This window comes from Myotis yumanensis, unplaced genomic scaffold, assembly GCF_028538775.1.
Source record: "Myotis yumanensis isolate MYYU_CA2020_CCGP unplaced genomic scaffold, mMyoYum1.0.hap1 SCAF_16, whole genome shotgun sequence".
Taxonomy (NCBI): domain Eukaryota; kingdom Metazoa; phylum Chordata; class Mammalia; order Chiroptera; family Vespertilionidae; genus Myotis; species Myotis yumanensis.
The window spans coordinates 24,852,666-24,874,004 of NW_027223767.1; the positions used below are offsets into that span (position 1 = coordinate 24,852,666).

Consider the following 21,339-nt stretch of genomic DNA (forward strand, 5'->3'; position numbering starts at 1 on the left):
CAAATAGACCCAGAGCAAGGAAATGTATTCACCCAAGTTACCTCTGAGCTAAGGTAAATGGCTCCTCACGCTTTGCAGAGGGAAACAGATGTGTTCATACGCAAGCAAATGTACAGATATACCATACCTTGCTTATTACACTTCAAAGAAGTAACAGAAAAAGCTGCTGGGTATGTAACTTCCATCTGAGAGGAGAAGGTCCATGAAGCTGCAGTCCTCAGCAGGTACACACTGCCACCGTTCACATTCATTAGGTTCATGCAGAACTGGGAGGGAATGGACTTACCCATTCTAAGCAGATACTTAGAGGCAGAACCAGAGAGGTCAGGTGACTTATCTAAGGTCACTCAGCACTTAGCTGGAGTCAGAGACCTGGGTTCAAATCCTAGCTCTTCCCCATACCAACCATGTGACTAATGGCTTATTCTTTAGCTTCTCCAAGTTCCCTTTCCTCACGTGTAAAATGGTACTAATTAGTTTTAGCTCATAAGGTTTCTATGAATATTGGGTGTGATGAGGCACTGACCACAATGCCTGAGACATAGTACATGCTCAATAAATGAGAGCTGATGGTAATAATCATGTAAGTACATCGTGGTTATCTTTACATGTATAGTCTGACTTTGGACTAGATGAACTCCAAGGTTTAGGCTGACTAGTAACGGACTTGTCCAGCACTTTATAGCTCAAAAAAGCCCAATCACGGGAGCATTTTCTTTGCACAATCACCCTATCACATACATAAGATTGGCATTATTAGTCCCATGTCAGTTTCAAAGCGTTAGGAGGGCTTATCCAATTCTGCCCTCACTGAGGTCACATTGGTCTTACTGAGATCACACAGCCAGCAAGAGACAGAACAGGGTCTTAAAGTCAGATCTTCTAAGTCAAAATGTTGATCCCTGCCCAGTGGCCGAGTGGCTGACTCTGAGGCCAATATCCAATCCCTGTGATGTGCTTGTCTCTATTTCCCTGCAGCCCTCTTCCAGGCCAACTCAACTACTGCTCTTGGAGATTGCCTCTAAGAAGCTGATCCAATGAATAACCATGAGAGCCGTCCTAGAGTTGCCCTTTAACTGCTGAAATGGGCATAGATTTATAGAGGCCAACTCTGGCTGGTATTTGGGAACGGATAATTACCTTCACTTACTATATCCTAGGCTGCTTCAGCTAAATATTTACTGCCCAGAATTCTGCCCTTTCCAACGAATTCTGAACACGAGCATGCCACAGGCAACTAAGTGGCATAATTCATTTGGGGCGATCATAAATCTCAGGCTTCCACTAGAAATGATGCAAAAAAATTAATGGAACATGAAATCAAGTAAATGGAATTGAGTACAGTAATTAGTTCATATTTTAATCCTCAGGTCTGTTTATTATCCGTCAACTGGCGAGCAATTAAGCCGGCACCATTGAGATGATTAGCTTTGTTTCAGCAGAAGTTTATCGATATGTCGGAGCAAATGAATCTGGGGGTTTTAAATGGCTTTATTTTGAATTGTACAGCAGCACATCCATGGAGCGGCTAGACATCTAATGACTTAATTTTGCGATATTATTATCTAGATTACTTATATTTAATATTACTGAGCTGTTCTAGATGATTATTGGGGAGAGTGAGGTGGGGGGGGAGAGTCGAACTATAGAAAAGGAGCTTATAATATTAGATCCTTAATACAATAGTATGATTTTGCCTTTTCATATTGAGAGCAAATAAAGGATTTTTAAGGCATTTTACTTTCTACCTTAGTCTTCCAATCGTTAATTTCCATATTTGTTGCAATCAGGCACTATTATGGTTCTTTCACTAGTGGTATTTTTGATTGGGGGTGCTTTGGTGACTTCTAAGTCCACTCCCCCATGGACGCTCATCAGTGCCCATGTGTGTAAAATACTACGTCAATGTCTTTTAGTTTTTTGAGTCTATATAAACACCCTTGTGATGGTGCTCTGCCCACCAAGGCAGGAAATCTGAATATTAGGCGACACCTGTTTTACCAGGCAACTAGAACAGGTGACCAGAACGGCCTTCTGAATCTTGGAATTTGATATAATTTAAAATTTTTATTTGAAAAATTAAAAATTCCAAACCAAAAGTCAGGAAAGTTGGGTTCTGGTCCTAATTCTGCCACTGAATCTCGGTGACCTTGGGCAGGTCTCTTGCCTTTTCTGGAATCTGATTTTTCCTCTTGTACAGTAAGTGGGTTGGAAGAGATGACCTCAATGGGGCCTCCGGCACTGACACTTCAGATGGAGGCTTCAAGCAGCCTTGTTTTTTCCAATTGCAGGTTTATTTCTTGAAGTGGGAGATATGGTCTTTGGGGGAACCTCTACAAATTTTAATGAACTGCTGACATTGGCCAGAGTAATAGTGAGTGGATTATTCTTACTTCACACCTTCTTTTCCGATTTGATTTTATTCCCGTGGCTTTGGAAATGGATTAAAAATAAAGTACAGCTAGCTCACAGAAGTGTTAGAAGCAGTACCTAACTGCAGTGTCATTGGTTACTAAATAAAGGAAGACCCATTCAACACCTGTAAAGCTGTAACAGTGATGGTCTCCATGGTAACAGTTAGGTTCTAGGATGAGCCTTGATCAAGTTCCAGTTAATGCCTGTCTTTAATACTGTCTGTAATATAACACCTCCTTCCCTGCTTTGGGTGAGCACTAGGAGGAGGTCAGAGTCAAGTGGAGGAGGATGGCGCTGGTCATAATGCCATCCTCGTGGGACCAGGTCAGCACTATGATGCAGGTTAGGATGAAGTCAACGGGATAATGAGCTGACCTCAGCAAGCTGTCTTCTCTCTTCGGCTGCCCCACGGTGTCCATCTAAAACTGGCAATGCACGAAGCTGCTGACTGGATCGAGCAGTCCTTCTCCAGAAGTAATTATAAAAATGTCCAAAGGGAACACTTCCTATCCTTAGGTCAGAGTCATCACCTGCTCACTGGTATCATCATAATCTGCCCTACCACCATCTGGGCTTCTGACTTGTTTACTTTGCTTCTGGAAGGCCAGTTTGCTCACTCTGGGGAGGACCGGCTCCCGGAATCCGGAACTCTGGCTCTTAGCATTGGCAAAGACCAGGTCCCTGGTCTGACCCTTGGAGCCATTCCAGGAAATGAGGAATCTAAATGAATTTTTCTAGTTCACTAGCTATCAATTGTTGCATTGCTCCTCCCAGCTACCTTGAAGAATTTGCTTAACTGTATTTGTAAATAATTTAACATAACATGCCTAGGACTTTTGTTAATATCGACATTAACTTGGTTAGGTTTGCCATTATGACAACATAATTTAATTACTGATATACTGGACATAATTTAGGCACTCTGAAAGCTACAGTCTTTCAAAACTATCTCCCCTTACTCATTCAATCTCTTTGTTCAACCAAGTGCGTAAACATGTATATACCAAGTGCGTAAAACATGTATGGAAAAGTATTAAAAAGCACAGCCTACTCTGTGACTATAGGGAGTTACCAGTCTGGGCTGACAGGATCCTCTGCTAGATTGTTGACTCCTTAAAGGCAGGCTCCAAGATCTACAGGTCTTTATTTCCCCACTGAGCGAGGGCCCAGCATATGTGAACAGTCATTATTAAGGGATTTGTGGATAAACCTTGGCCTATGCTAAGCAAAGTTGTAAATCTGAAGACCTGAGATAAGTCCAACCTCAAATATTTATTGTCTGGATGGTCTTGGGCCTCAGTTTCCCCAGGTAAGAAGAAGACAATACTAAGGACAACCTCACTGATCTAGTGTTTACTGATTAACTGGGAGAATATATATCATTGTTTTTTAGATTTCATTCAGGGTAAAAGCCAAGTCCATACAAAGTCCATGCAAAGAGGATATGATCTGCAGCAGCCCTGGTCACCTCTGACCTCTCACACCCTATTGCTACAGACGTGTTCTTGCTGCTCCTGCTTTTCCTAGAATGCTCACAGCTCTTTCCCATTTCAAAGCCATGGTCCTTGCTGTTGCTTCTGCCGGCAATGTCTTCCCCCTAGACATCCCCATGACAACCTCACAAGTGTCATCCTCTCATTGAGATTAAAACCAACCACCCCATTTACACTTGTAACTTACTACCTCCATTTCTCATCCTCTGATACCCTCTACTCTGACCTATTTCTTTTCCCATAGCATTTATCCTATTCTAACTTACCATATCATTTATCATGTCTATTATTTGTCTACCCTCACTGGCCTGAAAGTACCTTACAGGCAGATTTTTCCTTATTTTATTCACTGCACAGCATGTGGTAGGCACTCAACTAGTGTTTGTTAACTGAATGAGTAAATGAATGAAAGTAAGTTGCAAAGCATGGAAACAGTGGCCAAGCTGTCTATTTCCTGCATAGTGGATGCTTCTCTGGGCAGGAGCTGGGATGTGGAGCTTAGCACATGGCAGAAGCACAACTGTCATGCGAAGAGTGGATCACATGAACAGCGGGCTCAGGCCACAGGTACCCCATGAGGTGGCTGGTGCAGTTCCCAGTGCCCCTCCTTACCCCTCTGAAAAGAAGAACTTAAGGGAGGTTTTAAAAATGAATATTTCCAATTTCCCCCAAATAAGAAAGATTCTTCTTGTCTGGCCTCACTGCTGCAACTTAATCCACGGGCATGATTCTTTTCAAATATTATCTTCTGCCTGGTTAATGTATTTGTTTCTTTTCATAAACACCCTACTTTATACTGGACATTAATCTAACCACTTAGACATGATTAGCAAGCTAAGGGTCTTACTTATTAAAAACAGTTAATTTTCCCTTCTTAAAAACATTGAGACATTTGAATCCCTGAATATGCTCATTTATCACCAACCCCCAACAAGGCATTCAGGAGTTCTCCATGTAGGACATGAATAATTTTTATAAAAACGCAGTTGCTGACTGTGTCGTACATCCACGCAGCTTTATAAAACAAAGCAAATGATTACCATCAATTACAATAACCTCACTAGACAAGACGGCAATTAATCTCAGCTCTTCAGATAACGACTGTTGCACTGTGCCAAGGAAAATGCCGGAGTTAATGGACTTATCACAATCAGCAATGATAGATGGGGCAGATGGCAATGTGATTATTCATTGTCAACAAAATAAACACATGCTTTGTTGCTTGAAGGGTTTACCTGGGTCCTCTCAGTGGATAGCCAAAAACAAAGGCCAAAGGTGGCCATGGAGATAGCACAAAATACAAATACAATGTTAACCTACAGGATGGGATATATTTACTTTAACTGGGGCTGATCATCAGTGGAATCGGATTGGAGAACGTTTTCTTTAAGGAAATCATGGACTGTGTAGAATGTCGGCATCAGAAGGCGCATTAAAGCTAAAAGGATGTGAGTCACTTTTATGAAGTTCTCAAATTCCATCCCATGCTTAATAATTACGGTGATGGGAATTCGCTAGTGTCAGAGGTAAACTCATTCCATTGATTGATAAGTCCTCATACTTAGAACATATATTCAGCCAAATCCATTTTCCTGGAATTTTCACCCATTGACTCTAGTTCTTTCCCTCATACCACAAAGAAGATGCCAAACGCTTCCTGCTCATGACAGCCCTTTAGATCTCTCAAAGGCCAAATGCCTATCCAACTGCTTTCCATATGACATTGTTTTGGTTCTTCCAACATCCTGATTTCTGGCACCTAAATCTACACCAGTTTACAGACCAGCTATACACAGACCAACTCATACTGAGATGGAGGGGCTCGGAAAGAAATGGGATACAGCCCATGTGGTCTACCGAGGGCAAGGTCTAACTGTACTTCTGCTGAGGCTGATGCTCAAGGGTGCCTTGGGTCAATGGATGTGTGTGTGGCTACCATGATTGGGAAGCAGTTCTCCAAATCCCACCCGTCTAGAAAGCACACAGCTTTGCTATTTCCAGAGGGCAATTACCTCTGGGCGCTCCTTTTTCATTTTTTGTGCTGTATGGCTTTCTTAAGTCCTCATTGTTTACAAAACTGGGACAATTCAGATGGAGCCTGAGCTGAAATTGGCACAGGGGTCACTAACCGAAATCTCTTGGGGGAATTTGTACAAATGTGCACACCTGGACCCCACTCCTGGAGACTGATTCAGTTGCCGTGGGAGAAGAACTCAAATGTAAATATTTTGACAATGATTCCCAGTTAATGCTGATTTGCAAATGCTTTCTTCATTGAGAAAGCTTAAGAATGCACTATTGAGGGAGTGCTTCACAAATCTCATTATCAGACTCTCCCGGGAACTTTTAAAATACAATTCCCTGGAGTGTCTGATACCTGTGGTCTGGGGTAGGTCTAGGAAAATGAACACATTGACAGATCAAATTGTTATATGCTTTCCTTAAGGATTTTGGAAGCATTCATTTACTCCAAAATTGTAGTTCATATATCAATTACAGAGCCCCCTTATTATATACTGAAGAAACAAGCTACTCTAAGGAACTCTACAATGTAAAGATTTTAGCCAAATAAACATCTATATTTTTTCATTCATTCTTTGAATAAATTCTTTAATAAATTCATCTTTACTCTGATGGAATCTTGTGAGAGGCACTGGAATGTAACAGTACAGTGAGGGAGGAAAAAAAAGAAATAACAGCAAAAAAATAAATGAGCAAGTAACTCAACAAATAAAATGATCAGAACTCTTAAAATAACATGTGTTTTTAAAAGTATAAGTTTATCTAAATTTGAATATTTTCTAATTCAGATTGGCAGTCTCCAGTCATTCTTAATTCATGAGTTGTTGCCCTACTCTAGTTTAAGATCTGCAACTAGGGATTTTCGCATTACAGTGCCTTTGGCAGACATCTCTAATCAATCCTAGAATTTCTGCTACACATTCTGGAAGGAGACCCATATTCCTGCTCAACCCTGTCCTCTATGCAGCCATTACTAACTGAAGATGTATGAAATCTATGCATACCTTCCTCAATACTCAGTGTTCTGACTCATCTGGTGCCTTTGTTGTCCCTCATTTCTTGCTTTATCTTTGTTGTCTATCAACCTTTGAGTACCCGTGCTCCTCACATTTGGAATCCCTGTTAATTTTCAAAGTAACCTGGAGAGCTATCTAACCCAGCCTTAGAAAGATCAAATAGCCATCTCAAGATCACACAATTAGTGTGTATCAAAGCAGGAGGTACAAACTCAGGTTCTGTGACTCCAAACAAGATGCTTTTAAAATTGTTCTGCATTGCTCTTCTTCTCAGCCCAGTTTAAAGGTGAGCCGTTGTCTGATCCCTTCAAGGAAAATTTGCCAATTCTTCTTTGAGTTGGCCAGAGCCTTTGTACATCTCCATTATAGCATGACATTATACTTGAATGATTTGAATATGGCACCCTTTGAGCTCCTCCGTGATAGGAGCTCTATGGTTTTATTTGTTTTAATCCCTGTATTCCTGGTAATAAGCAGAATGCCTAGGAAGGTTCTCAGTTGATACATTTTGAACAATTATTAAAATCTGGCCACTGGACTCATCAAGATGGTGCATTTCTTTCTCAGTGTATGGCCTTATGATATCAAAAACAATGCTAACTTTAAACATGATCTTGATTAAAACCACTTAAAAAGACCAAGTTGATAATGAGGTATACACTTTTGTTATTTCAGAGCCGTCTTGACATCAGTTACTGAGGACTCGTAAACAGAAACCTCATTACAGGATATTGAGCATGTAAAACCCCTGGCCCCTTGTTGATAACCACCCTCAAGTGCAAGAGAGGTCAAAGAGGTCAAATAAAACACACCCTGCTTCTCAAGTGTCATAACACAGATGCCATCTGCTTCAACTGTAGCTCTCATCCTATAATTGAGACTGTGGTTTGGCTCACTGCTGTGGCTTGAGTTTTGTCTGGGGTGATGGTGGCATACAGTGAGACTCACCATTAATGGTGACTATTTAGTTGCCTGACATTTATTTCACAGTAACTTATAGTTTTGTGCAGATTAGACCCATTCTCCCAGAATGGAGAATTATGGAACCTATGTTATCATATGTAACCTATGGGAGATTGAATACCCAGATAGAAGAAAATGAAGATGCGCTTGAAAGGTAAGGGCTTGGGGTTGAAATAATGCTCTGGAGATAACTTAGGGCATGAGTCATAAGAGAGGTGCACCCAAGTTTTGGAAGGAAACATTCCGTTTCATTGTGGCCTTCCCTGGTAAACACTGGAAGCTCATTATAGACTTCCACATCAACTTGCAAAAGACAGAGGGAGAAAGAAGGTACCGACCTTCTTGTTTCATAGATTCAAGAGAAATCTTTCCACCTGTCATCCCACCATGGATATAAATAGGCACCAAATCTTATTAAGTTGCACTTAACCTTAGTTCCCCAACAGCCCCACCTACCTCCCCAGAGAAGGCTTGTCCGTTGAGGAGGTGCTCTGACCCTTGGCTGTCTTCACTCCCAAAGTGTAGCCGGATCTCCTCCAGCCGGTGGCTGTATGTCATGGGCCCTCCTGATATGTTGACCAAGTGCTCCTTGTCCAGGCGCAGGGACACGTGTCTTCCAGTATTGTACATGGTCCCACTGACCTGCAAGGCAACGGGCAACAGGTCAAGCAAAGCTCTCCTCCTTCCGTTTCTCACCAAACCTACCACGGTGCTTAGACCTATGCCTTTTGCTTCCCCCTAATAGGAGGACATTAGGTTGAACCCACACATGGAATGGGGAGCAGCAGGCTCCCCAGAGGGCATTCCTGCACTACCTGGCTTCTAAGATACTTTCTGTGCAGCATAAACCACATTATCATTTAGGAATTTGAGGTAGAAACTCAAAGGAGACCTCATCAACTATGACTGATATTTTGGACATTGCACCTTAGAAAGCATTACCTTGTCTTCTTACCATAAATACTTGGGATGTAGAAATGCTGCAAAAGTTCAAGTCTCAGGTGTGAGAAATTGGAGAAAGCGGTTAGTAGGGGTGAGATGCTACAAAGGCCGAATGAGAGACAAGGAAGCCAAAATGGATGAAGAGGAACAAAACCTAGTGGGAGACTGAAGGCATAGGTCTGCAATCTCAAGTGTCCAGTCCAGTGTGTCTTGGTTAGGTCCCTCTCTCACCTCTGCAACCAGATGTTGAACAGAATGAGAGCTCTGATCCTTCCTTAAAGCTGGTGGCCTCAGTGCGAAGCTAAAGAGATTCATACAAGCTTCCCCTTTTCAAAGATTCCTAGACTTATTCCTCACTCCCAAGTCCAACTTGCTGCAGCCCCTGAAAAAGGCTAGCCTTATTGCTTGTGGTCCTGTTACTCCTTTCCTTTTGGAATTTGATGTTCAGCTTCATTTTCCTATTACCTTAGCACCTCTCAACACTTGGTTCTAGAACACTGATTCTTCCCTTTGACGTTTACTGTCTTAGTCTTCTGGGTTGACTTTGCTCTAGGAGGGATCAAAAGCTTCAGGGAGACTTTGAGTGGGTCTGGATGGAATGTTCTAGGCTATTGGATGCAGAGCTACTTGCATTTTCTTCCTGTTTACTCTGGCTCCTTTGGGCCAGCCCTATGGATTCCTTAAGAGCTTCACAAAACTTTTGATACCTTTATAGCACTAGCCTTACCTGCTCTTCCACTTTTCTTACACTAGCCTTTTAAATGATCGGTTAGTTTAGTTCTGTACAGTGCTCACTGTGGCAGAGACAGTGATGCTTGCCAAATACTCCATTGACTCATTATGCTACCATCTTGCCATAAGGTGGAGGCCATGGTGTTGGTCACGGGCTATGAAGGGACATGACAAGTGTCATTTCCAGGCTGAAACCATGAAAAGCTTATGCACGATTCTCCAGTCTCTCTCTTTCCCTGCTGCATCAGCCAAGTGGGTGATGTAGAAATATGTAAATGTGGTGCAGCTACAAGATGAAGCCTGTGTCAGTCTGGGTCTCTGGCAGATTATGTGCAGATTAGAAAATGGCCAGAACTCCTCCTCTCCCCGCAGCTGCACTCCTTACGTGTGACTCTGTAGCCGTTCCCATGAAGATAGGGGTCTATTTCTTCACCCCTTGAATCTAGGCTAGCTTTGTCACTTGCCTTGACCAATCACATGTAGTCGATGTAATATTCTACTTCTGAGAGTAGTAGATCCTTACATGCTTTCTCCCTCCTTCTTGGAAACTTGAGACCTCCATGCAAACAAGCCTGAGCTAGCCTGCTGGAGGCTGACACCAGAGTGAGGAGAGCCACCCCAGGAGAAGCCATTCTTGACTGGCCATTCTATGGATCATCCACCAGCTGACTGGCCTGGCCAAATCAGCTTAGGCTGGTCCAGACCAGAAGACAGGCCCACAGACCTGGAGCCTTGGGAGTGAAATAATTGGTTGTTGAAAGTCCCTAAGTTTTGGGGGTTGTTTGTTAAGTAGCAAAAGTTAATGGATACACACTATGTCAACCATCTTCTCTCCTGTGATCTGGAACTATCAACAGAGATTCTGGATGGTCTCTGCTGAGTTCTGAACTGGAAAGTCACATGGGGACCAGACAGTCAATCTGCTAAGCAGTTGGAGTCAGATCTGAGAGAGAGAAAAGAAAAGCAGACGTGCCAACAGTGACAGAGGAAACCATGCAGAGAGAGAAAGGGAACTGGAGAGAATAACTGCCCGACCTTCAGAAACTCTTGGCACCTCCTTATTCCAGTTCCTTCTTGAGACCTGAGCTGTACTTTGTCAGATAATTTACCAATAGATTATTCTTTTTTGTAGGTTATCTATTCCTTGCAACCAAATGATCCCTGTCAAGCACCCCATTCCTGTTCTCCAGTCTCAGATAAATACATATTTAGTCAGTATGACATAATGAGAATTTATATACAGGCCTTATGGTTAGAGCAGCTCAAAAAAATAAAAATCATCCAGAACCACTTACCCAATAAGCACCACTAATATTTTAGTATATGTACTCTTCACACTCATAACTCTATATACTCATATTTTAATGAAAATATTTTATGTGTACATAGAGAAATTATTTTTCACATATATGATTCTATATATAAATACATACAATTATATATAATGTATTAATGTAATATTAATATATAGCATAAATATATTACATATTATTTTTACTAACATGAATATTTCTGGTTATTAACTGTTCTTCTGTAATAACACTTTGCAATAACTGTACAATATGCTTCTATAAAAATATATAACTCATTGTTGAATCTTTCCATTCTCTCCATTTTTTCACTATTGTACAAAAATAATGCGATGAGCATCCTTATAAATAATAGTTTTACTAAAACGGGGCTATTTCATTAGGCAAATTCTGGGTGTAATGGTGTACACATCATCACTGTGCTTACTATCCAGTGCCACCTCCATCTGCGGTGGAGAGTACATCCCACAGAGTAGGGCTGGATCTCTCTAATTCTCTTCAAACGACATGAAGAACAGAACCATAGGATTCAACCTGTAACATCCATGGGCACCTCTGGTCTGCAAGGCAGCATAAGAGGAGCTGCTCTGAATTCTTATAGGACATGTGCTCTGTCCCACAGCAGAGATATCTTGGGCTTCCCTGCACTTCTAGTGGTGCCTTCATCTCTGTCTGTTTCATGTTCCTAAGAAAACTGTTGTCCACTGAATCAAGCCAGTGACAATGTCGTACGCTTGTCTGCATTTCGCAATACTTAGGAACACACATTGGCAAATATTTGATGGAAGAATCAAGGACTCTTAAATCAAAAGATTCCAAATCTGTCTCTCAGTGACCTTTCAGTGAATTATTTTATTTATTTATTATTATTTTTGATTCTCACCTGAGGACATGCTTAGAGAGAGAGGAAGGTGTGTGTGTGGGGGGGAGAGGGGGGAGACAGAGAGAGAAAGAGAGAGACATCAATCAGTTGCCTTCTGTATGTGCCCCAACTGGGGATTGAATTTGCAGCCCAGATATATGATCTGACCGGGAATAAAAGTGGTGACCTTTCGGTGCACAGAACGATGCTCAACCAACTGAACCACTCACTCTGCAGCTTCATTTTCCTTAACTGTGAGGTAGAGATAAGAAAATTTCCCCCATGAAAACAAGGGATAAAAAAGGTATGAGGCAGGCAGAAAACAAATGTCAAAATGATAGAAGTAAATCTCACCTTATCAGTAATTACTTTACATGTAAATGATTCCACTTATATGAGGTAACTAGAGTAGTCAAAATCGTAGAGATAGGGAGTAGAATGGTGGTTGCCAGGGGCTGGAGGTAGGGAAAAATGGGGAGTTATGGCTTAATAGGCTTAAATATTCAGTTTTGCAAGATGAAGAGTTCTGGAGATGGGTGGTTGCACAACAACCTGAATGTACTTAATACCGCTAAAGTGTACACGTAAAAATGGTTAGGATGGTACATTTTATATATGTATTTTACCACCATATAAAACTGGGAAAAAGGTCCCCAATGAGGTTGTGGTGAGAATGAAATAAATAAGACGTGTTATTTTCATTCTCTCCCTTCCCTTAATTTTGACGTGTTGCATGGGTGCCTAGCTGATGTTGAAGGACCCATGCTGATCTCCCATACTTCCTGGAGCCTGGTGGGATCCAGTGCTGCTTGCTGAGCATCACAATGAAGTACTTTAATTGGCTTCTGCATTGTGATGAGTCACTTGTCTCCCATTTAGCATTTTAAAGCTCTAGGCGTGAGTTGCATTCAAGATCATTTTGCAGGCCATGAAGCAAACACAAAACCAGGGTCACCAGGAATAAAACACTGCACCTTCTAGTTCTCAACGCCACTTCTAGACCCCTTCTACTTACATGACTCTATATTCATTCATTCATTCATTCATTCATTATATTGTCAGCAATTCATACAATATTCAATATATGTGACTATGCACTAGGAGCTAGGAATTGTGTGGCGTAAAACCAGGCATGCTCCCTGCACTCATGGAGCTCGCACTCTTCAATACGTAGAGACCAGAGTGGGGGAAGGAAGTGATGAGGAATCCATCTGAAATGCCACCACTTGCCTATGTGTTCTTATAATTAGATGCAACACCCCCTTATCCCCACCCTTTCCCCAGACACCAAAATAACATTAATTTGTATTAATCAAAAAAAGCTGTGTAGCTTGGGTATGGTTTGTTGCACTTTAATTTAAAAATAAAGGCTTGACAACATTATGTATGATATCTAACGATGCATCTGCATTGTAGTAATTAACATTGCAGCAGTGTCATTTCATCTGTGATGCTAATTACTGTGTTTCCAATGAACTATGTTGGTGCACAGCACGTTGAGAAAGTTGTATGATGCAGATCAGGAAACAAAGTGAATGGAGAAGTTGATGCTACAGCCGATCTCCAGGTGGCCTCTGGCTGCCTCCCAGTTCTCCTTTGTGTTATATTTCAATCCACTGTGAAATGAGGGGAGAGGTGTATGCGATGTCCATTTTACAAATGAGGGAAGTAAGTGCGATTGGTGAATGAATGCTCAGCGACTTTTCCTGGATCACACAGTTGGCAGTGAGGCAAACGTAGGGTGTCTGATTCTACATCTAATGAGCCTGATATGAGCAAATGCAAGTATCTCAGCTCATTTCAGATGGAAACTATGTCAGGGGTTTTCATTTCTTCTCCAGTCTGGAGATTCAGGGCAGAGGAAACAGAATCCCAATTGTGTAAAAGAAAAAGTTGGTCATCTGACTTGCACAAGAGCTACCTGCATTCTCAACACAGTTGGGTAGGAAAGGCAGGGTGGAGGCACCCACAGATTCTGAGGACTCACTGTGTGTCAGATAGCATGTCACTTTATAGGTCAGGAAACTAGGTACACATAGGCTAAGAACTCTACTCAAAGGGGAGCAGGTGACGAGACTGACACTCAAAAGAAGTCTTTGTGAGCCAAAGTTCATGGTCTTCCACTGTCTCAGAGAGCAACTTCAAAGCCACCAGAGAGAGGCTGCATTCCATTTCTCAGTGACTTTGTAAATTCAGACATTGAGTAATGGTCTTTTTATTTATTTTTCTATATAGAGTTGGCACAGGCCTTGCTCACTTGCAACACAAGAGTGCTGGCATTCTTGCCTTTAGGATACTGTCTTATTTAGCAGATTGTCTTTGACTATAATTTGAGGAAACACAATGGGCTGACATCCACAAGAGTAACAGTGATTGTGGTATATTCCAGGCCTTGTACTTAGCAGCTTCATTTAATACTTGCACTGCCCATGTGAGAAAGGGATTATTATCATATTCTACAGGGAAAGACATGAGGCTCAAAGAGATTAAATGACTCTACACGAAGCTCCAGTTAGAAGTCAGCAGAATCAGAATTCCAGCCTAGGCCTGACAGATTCCACATTCTACAGCTCTTGAAAGAGAAGTCAGAATTAGGCAGAGAGTGTTAGGGAAATCACATAGTTCATAAGGAATTTCTGGGGTTGGGGCTAAACTCTTAAAGCCCGTGGGTGTACTAGTTTGGGTTAAATTTGGCCAGGCCTGGCCACAGTACTCTTGGGGGTTTCAAGATGCAGGACAGCAAGGGGAATACAGTCCCCACTTGCTGGAGTTGAGAGATGGGTCATACATACCTGCCTATCCTAGTGCTGGATTAGCAACTGGGTGGCTGAGCCCATAATGTTGGCTCAGTGCCTAGAGGAGTTAGTGAAGAAGGTCCGACAACCATGTCATATAAATTAGGTGTCCTTTCTTTGCAACCGAGGTTTCCTATTATGTGTCTCTGACTGCTCTGCTGAGGTGTGTAATAGGCCTTCTTTGAATGTAATTAGTGAGCCTAAGAGATTTAAGAACAGCACTTAGTCTGGTCTCCTGCAGAGCAGCTCAAGATGCCAAGGGGTTGACTTGTAAAGGCTGAATGCAAGGAGCCAGAGGGCTGCTTGCTCCCATGGACACTCCAGAGGCATCACTGCCAGGAGAAACAACTGGAGTCAAATGATTGGCCTCACAGCAGCATAGCATATACATGGATTGACAAAATTAGGGTAGTGTGGATTCTAGAGCTAAAAGGACTTCAGAGAGAACGAAGCCCAATCTCTTACTCAATAAACCAGGAAACGGACACCCAGAGAGATAGAGAGACTTGTCTAGGATTGTACAACAAGTAAGTGGCAGACCCAAGACTAGAAATCACATTTCGCCTTTCTCTTATTCCTCTCTCCCCTTTTAAATTATTGTATGTTGAGGGTACAGAGCAGGCTGACATGGGAGTTAGAACTGCTCTAGTACTAAGGGTGTGTATATGTGAATGCCATAACCCATAGAAAAGTAGAATAAAATTCAGCCTGACATCTGGTCATAGCATTTACATGATATGATTCGTTTGGGTCTGGGGCTCTTCTCAGCACTCACCCAGATGTTCATGCTATGGAAATTTCAGAGCAATGATTAGACTTGGAGGGGATTAGATGTTGAAGAGAGAGATGGGGGTAAAGGATGTGGAGCAGTGGGAGAAGGCATTTTTGTAATGCAGCTTTCAAAGAAAGCAGAAGATAAATATTTGGAGCTCTTGGGTTGCAGCTGTTAGGAAGAAAGTGGCTGAGATGAGGGTAAGGAAGAAAATAAAACCCACCAGAGTGACTTGCTTTGAGTTGCCATAGATGGAGTTGTGTAGGAGGGTTGAAGAAGTACTTCCAAGATCTCACCCACCACTCTTAACCCTGGAGGGCGGATAGAGGTCTCTTCCTTAGCAATGCCAAGTTTATTCTAGTCTTTCTCTAACCCATCAGTATGAGTCAGTCTGCTTTTCCTATGCAAAGAGACTAAGACTTTGGAGTCAACGTTGAAAAAGCAGATGAAATGATCACATGGGCTGCTTATTTTGACATTAATCCTATGATTATGAAGATAAAATTGAACCTATGTATGGCAATACTGACTCTTCGAACAACAAATAATTTCTTTGCAAACTCTACAGGGATGCCAGGCAGTACCACTGCAGTGAAGCATCTCTTGCCATGATTGGTGCTGGTGGTGATGACCAGAGGAACGAAGATCAGGTATGAAAGAAACGGCCTGGTCCACAAAGGTGTGGGCTACGTGAAGAGAATCTCTTCATCCTCCATCTTCCTCAAGGGGACATTGGGCAGGTGGCTGCCATTAAGTTGGGCATGCTCTTACCAAACACAGTTGTTGGTACTGAGCCCTTTACCTATACCTCAGCCTTGCCCAATCTCTGGCCAGGGTGTGGGGGGGAACCCCAGAGAAAAGTGTTTGGAATGAGTTTTCCCCTTATAGTCCTGGATTATGGGTTTCCAGGAGTGAGTCCCATGAACTACTTGTCTATTAAGCCATCGCTACCAACCAATGATTTTTACTATTAATTTAATAGTCTATAATAATAAAAGTGTAATATGCTAATTAGACAGACCATCCTTCCGGACATCCTTCCGGAAGAACTTCCGGACGAAGCCAGGACTGCAAGGAAAGCCCGGGTCCCGGATGCCTGCCGGCAGACAGAGGGAAGCCCAGGTCCTGGGTGCCAGCAGCTGGAGGGAAGTCCAAGTCCCGGGTGCCAGAGGGAAGCCGGTGCCGGCAGCCAGGGGGAAGGAAGGCCTACTCTTGCACAAATTTTGTACATCGGGCCTCTAGTATTTAAATAATTTAATATTTAAGTAAAATGTAATAATTTGTCTTGTGTCTCCTTAGGTGCTTTACGAACATCTACAATCCCTACACAAAATCTGTAAGGTAGGTGTGATCTTCACGTGTTCCAGCTGAGATAATGGACGGCACGCAGAGGATTATGTGACACCCCCATGACTGTGCAGCTGAGATTTCACATTGCTGTCTACTTTTCACCCTGTGCACGTCTCAGAGGTCCTCCAGCGTAATGAACATTTCCTGTGCCCTGGAAGGAAGGCTCAGGGTCTTAAATGGATAAATATCATTCACAACCTAAATCCAAACAGGACCCCCACCCCTGATACACTTATCTTTTTGGAGTCACCATTGGTGGCTATTCAATACTACAGCCCTTAACAAGTGATGGGTGAATGTGAAAAAAAGACACTTATTTATAGAAACAGCATGGATCCTTTCTAGAAGCAAGCAACCAAGGGAATTACATTTTCTGAGTAGAGGTCACATCTAAATATACTGCTGCTGCTACCACGTTGACATCACTAGCCTCTATTGTACTCTATGTGCCTGCCGCTGTGCATGCATTAGCAACTCGATCCTCGCCACTGCCCAGGAAGCAGATAGTTTTATTGCCAGCATTCCGATGAAGAAACTGAGACTCCGTGAGGGTACACAGGTCACAGAGCTATAAGTGCCAGAGACCATAGACAGGAAAGAGCCTGTGTGGACTGCAGACTGAGCTGCTCTATTGGCTCTGAGGAGGGAGAGATGAATTCTATTCAGGAGCACTAATGATGTTTCCCCAAAGGGGCTGGCATTGGACATGGGCTGGCAGATGTCCAGAGATGCTTAGATTAGGGAGTAGCCTCAGCAAAGACCTGGGGATGGGAAAATGCAAGGCGTGCAAAGAAAATGGTAGAAGTGACTAGGCAGTGTCCCTGGAGTAATTCAAACACGAGCAACCAGGGGTGGGGTGGCACAGGTGACTGAGACGGTAGGTACTGGACTCCCTGATGGTGCTTTACATAGCTCATCTCATTTACTTTTCAGCAAAACCTGTGAGGTAGGGCGTATTGCTATTTCTGTGTGACAAATGAACACAGGACTCTGAGAGGTTAAATAACTTACCTAGGTCATACCTGTCCCCACTCTTTCCAATATAATATTAGAAAAGGATACTGTCCCCCCCACCCCCCCAATAACTTCCTGCTGGCACAATCTGCCCCACCACACCGATTCTCATTTTCCACAGTTCAATATCAGAGAGCGCCCCCGCCGGCTGCCTATCTTACTGCCTATCATCACCACCTCCACCATCACCACCCACATCACCCCTCTCCTCCCTCCTCCCCAGTCTTTGATAATAGGAACAAACTTGAAAAATCAACAACCAACAAAAGCCCAACGCAATGAGTAAGTAGCTGACAGCATCAGCTAGAATCTCCCCTTGGGGATGAGAAGATAAATACCACAATAACCCAAATCTCAGAAATACATGGCTCAGTTTTATGCAACTGATATTCCATTTCATGGATCCAAAGCAACAGTTACATCAGCCAATTTATGACCTTATATAGTAAAATGCCTACTGAGGGGAGGCAGGGGAGCCTGTGTGCTGTGGGAATGCTTTGCTGAGGTTCCTACAATCAGCTTTCTGGGGGTTCAGTATGGGGCAGCAGATGGCACTCTTCCCTTCCATCCATGACAAAAGTATTGAGTGGCTCCAGAGTTGTTTGTCCAATTGATTCAGCTGATGTTATGAGAGCGTACATGCCAGATAAATCAGAGCAAATTAAATGCACTGTTGTGCTCCTGTTTCCTGCAAGCAGAAGACAATCTTAAACCCAGAGGGTCCAAAAAACCATCTAATCCAGCGGTCGCCAACCGGTGGTCCGTGGACCACTGGTGATCCCTGAAGTCGGAAAGGTTAGATTCTAATCCTTTCATACACCCCGCTCTTGTCCTAATTCCATCATTCTAGCCCAGTGGTTGGCAAACTGCGGCCCCTTGAGTGTGGCTCTTCCACAAAATCCCACGTGCGGGCGCACACGTACAGTGCGATTGAAACTTCATGGCCACACTGAAGGGGCCAAAGAACCGCATGTGGCTTGGGAGCTGCAGTTTGCCAACCACGATTCTAGCCCATTGAAAACCTGGACAGATTTTTTTTTTATATACAATGAAGTGTTCGCATGGCACCTTTTGGCTATGTCAACCCCCACCCCTGCATTTTTTATGGTCAAAGAATTTAAAATACAGCAAAACCTGTTTTTACTACTTTCTTGATTTTCTCTCTCTCTCTCTCTCTACACACACACACACACACACACACACACACACTCACCGAAACTCTCTTCTTCGTCTCTGACATATAATCATTCGACAATTATAAAAATGCCACCACCTGAAAGCCTCTATAATGTGTCCCCTTCTCTCTGTCTCTACAACCAGTACTTAATCTTATTCTGCCCTGTTATTTTATGTTGTCCTCTCCTCTCCATCCCCCAGCCACTGCCCAATTTAAGCCCTTATATTATTGCATCTCCTCAAATCCCAGGTGCCACAGACTGTCAAATGGGCAAATTTTGTCCCACCAGCGAGAGAAAATGCTACCAATAAAATGATGATACAATATTTTTTGTAGGAGGCATCCTCAAGATATGTTAAAACATAAAAGGAAACTGTGCATCTTAAACAATGATGGTACACAGTATCTCAACGAAACCCTTGTAATCGTCTCTCCCACAATCTTGAAGGGCCACAGCAGGGCCTTTGCAATTGGGCCCTATCATACAGCTCCTTTTCCTCCGCTTGGAAAATCTCTTCTCACCCTTGCATACCGCCTTCTCAGAGTCCTTTGGGACCCCACAGGTGTGGTGACGATGCTTCCCTGTGCTCTCTTGGCATTCTGAACGTTCTCACGTGGAATAATACCTACATATTACTTTGTGATTATCTGCCTATGTGTTTTTCCCTCCAAGGGCTATGAGGAATTTGAGGACAGGCTACATGTCTCCTTCACTTCAATATCTCTGTCCCTGGTCTATAGCAAGTCCTCAGTGAGATTCAGGGGTGGGGAACCTTTTTTCCACCAAGGGCCATTTGGATATTTATAACATCATTTGAGGGCCATACAAAATTATCAACTTATAAATTAGCCTGCTACATTTGGTAAAACATTTAATTAACTCACTATTAACGCCTTCGTAGGTCCAGACCAAATGATTTTGTGGGCTGTATATGGCCCGTGGGCCAGACGTTCCCCACCCTTGATAGATACTCCTGAACACAGCTGAAGACTGCATGATGCTCATAGCCTCTGAGCACAGCCACTAGAGGGCAGTGTGGAACCATTCCATGGCCAGAGCTGCTGTTTCCCAGGAATCTAGGTTGCAGAGGCTGAAGGAAGCCAGGCCTCCTGTGGGCAAATTGGCTGAGAGCCTAGAGGCTACATAGCTCCAAGGATGTTCATACCATTCTGCATAGTCCATGTTGAGGATGCTCCTTGAATCCCTGTATCCCTTGCCAGCCCCTACCACTAGGTGCTTTCGGGTGGCTGCCTGACCACATTTCTTTCATAAGAGCTGAACGCTCTTCCCAGCTTTCTATCTTGAGCAGAAGGGGGAAGCTGTGGAGAGGGAAAGAAATATCTCCGGAACATTCTCATTTCTAATAAACACAGGCTTGCCATGAAGGGCCTGCAGTATAATTGCTCCACTTTGAAGAACAACAGGTAGCAGCATCAATATTTGATTTTTAAAAGGTTGTGCGAACGGTTTTAAATATTAAAGATAAAGGCAAAGTCTCAGATCGTCTTTTCATCTCAGCAGTTGAAGCATTTTAAACGGAAAACGGTGCTAATGAGCGGAATAAGACCGTGTACCCATCAAATGGCATCGGGTTGCAATGAAGCACAATCATTTTGAGGTGGGGGCGGGGTCGGGGTGGGGAGCCATAGCTGCACCAGGGAAGTTTTCTGTTCATTATCCCTGTAATGAGAGAAAAATAACGCAACCACCAGAGTAACTTCCTCCCATCTCATCGCGGGCTGTTTAGTTCTCTCTATGAGTGGTCTGGGACAGGCTCCGAGAAAACCTCATAAATTAACTATCCAACTTCCTGCCTAATGAGCCCAATATGTCAATTTTCAGTGATCAAAATGATGCAATTCAATAAAGCACAGTTCATTTTGTAAGGAAATACACTTTTAATAGGGAGAACGGCAGGGTCACGGGCCTCCTGAGATAATTATGGGCCAGAGGAATTAGCGGCGTGGAGCTGAACTCACTGCCTGGAGACTCCCCATGGGGTTAGTGTGGCAGATATTGTCTTTCAGGGACAATAAATTCCTTCATTATATTTCCATTCCTGCATTAATGCAGCGATCTCCGATTTACTTGTAACCAAGAAGGCGGGTTATTCCTGCAACTTGGCATTTAATGCTAATGAGTGCTAGCAAGTCAGGCAGCTCCGTGTGTGTGTGTGTGTGTGTGTGTGTGTGTGTGTGTGTGTGTGTGAGAGAGAGAGAGAGAGAGAGAGAGAGAGAGAGAGAGAGAGAGAGAGAGAGTTTCAGGCAATCCAACAGGATAGTCAGGGACCTGAGAGATCACTGGGGTAGGTTCTGGAGGACTGAGATGACTCAGGCCAGCCAGCCAGATGGATGAATATCTGAAAACGCCAGGAGTAGATAGCCTGAGAGCCCTGAAATCACAGCTGAAAAGAGAAGCTGAGCTGACTAGCAGGGAAGCAGTACCAAGTGGAAATCCAGACCGAAAAGGCAAGAG

At 43.1% G+C, this 21,339-nt stretch overlaps 1 protein-coding gene across 2 annotated transcripts in view; it reads right to left on the minus strand.

Moving 5' to 3' along the window:
* Positions 1-21,339, minus strand: part of CA10 (carbonic anhydrase 10) — a 364,718-nt gene that overhangs the window by 70,699 nt on the left and 272,680 nt on the right. For both annotated transcript variants that reach the window (XM_070394374.1, XM_070394373.1), the window contains exon 5: positions 8,366-8,551. In XM_070394374.1, coding sequence (XP_070250475.1) covers positions 8,366-8,551 — 186 coding nt within the window. The remainder of the gene's footprint in view (positions 1-8,365; positions 8,552-21,339) is intronic.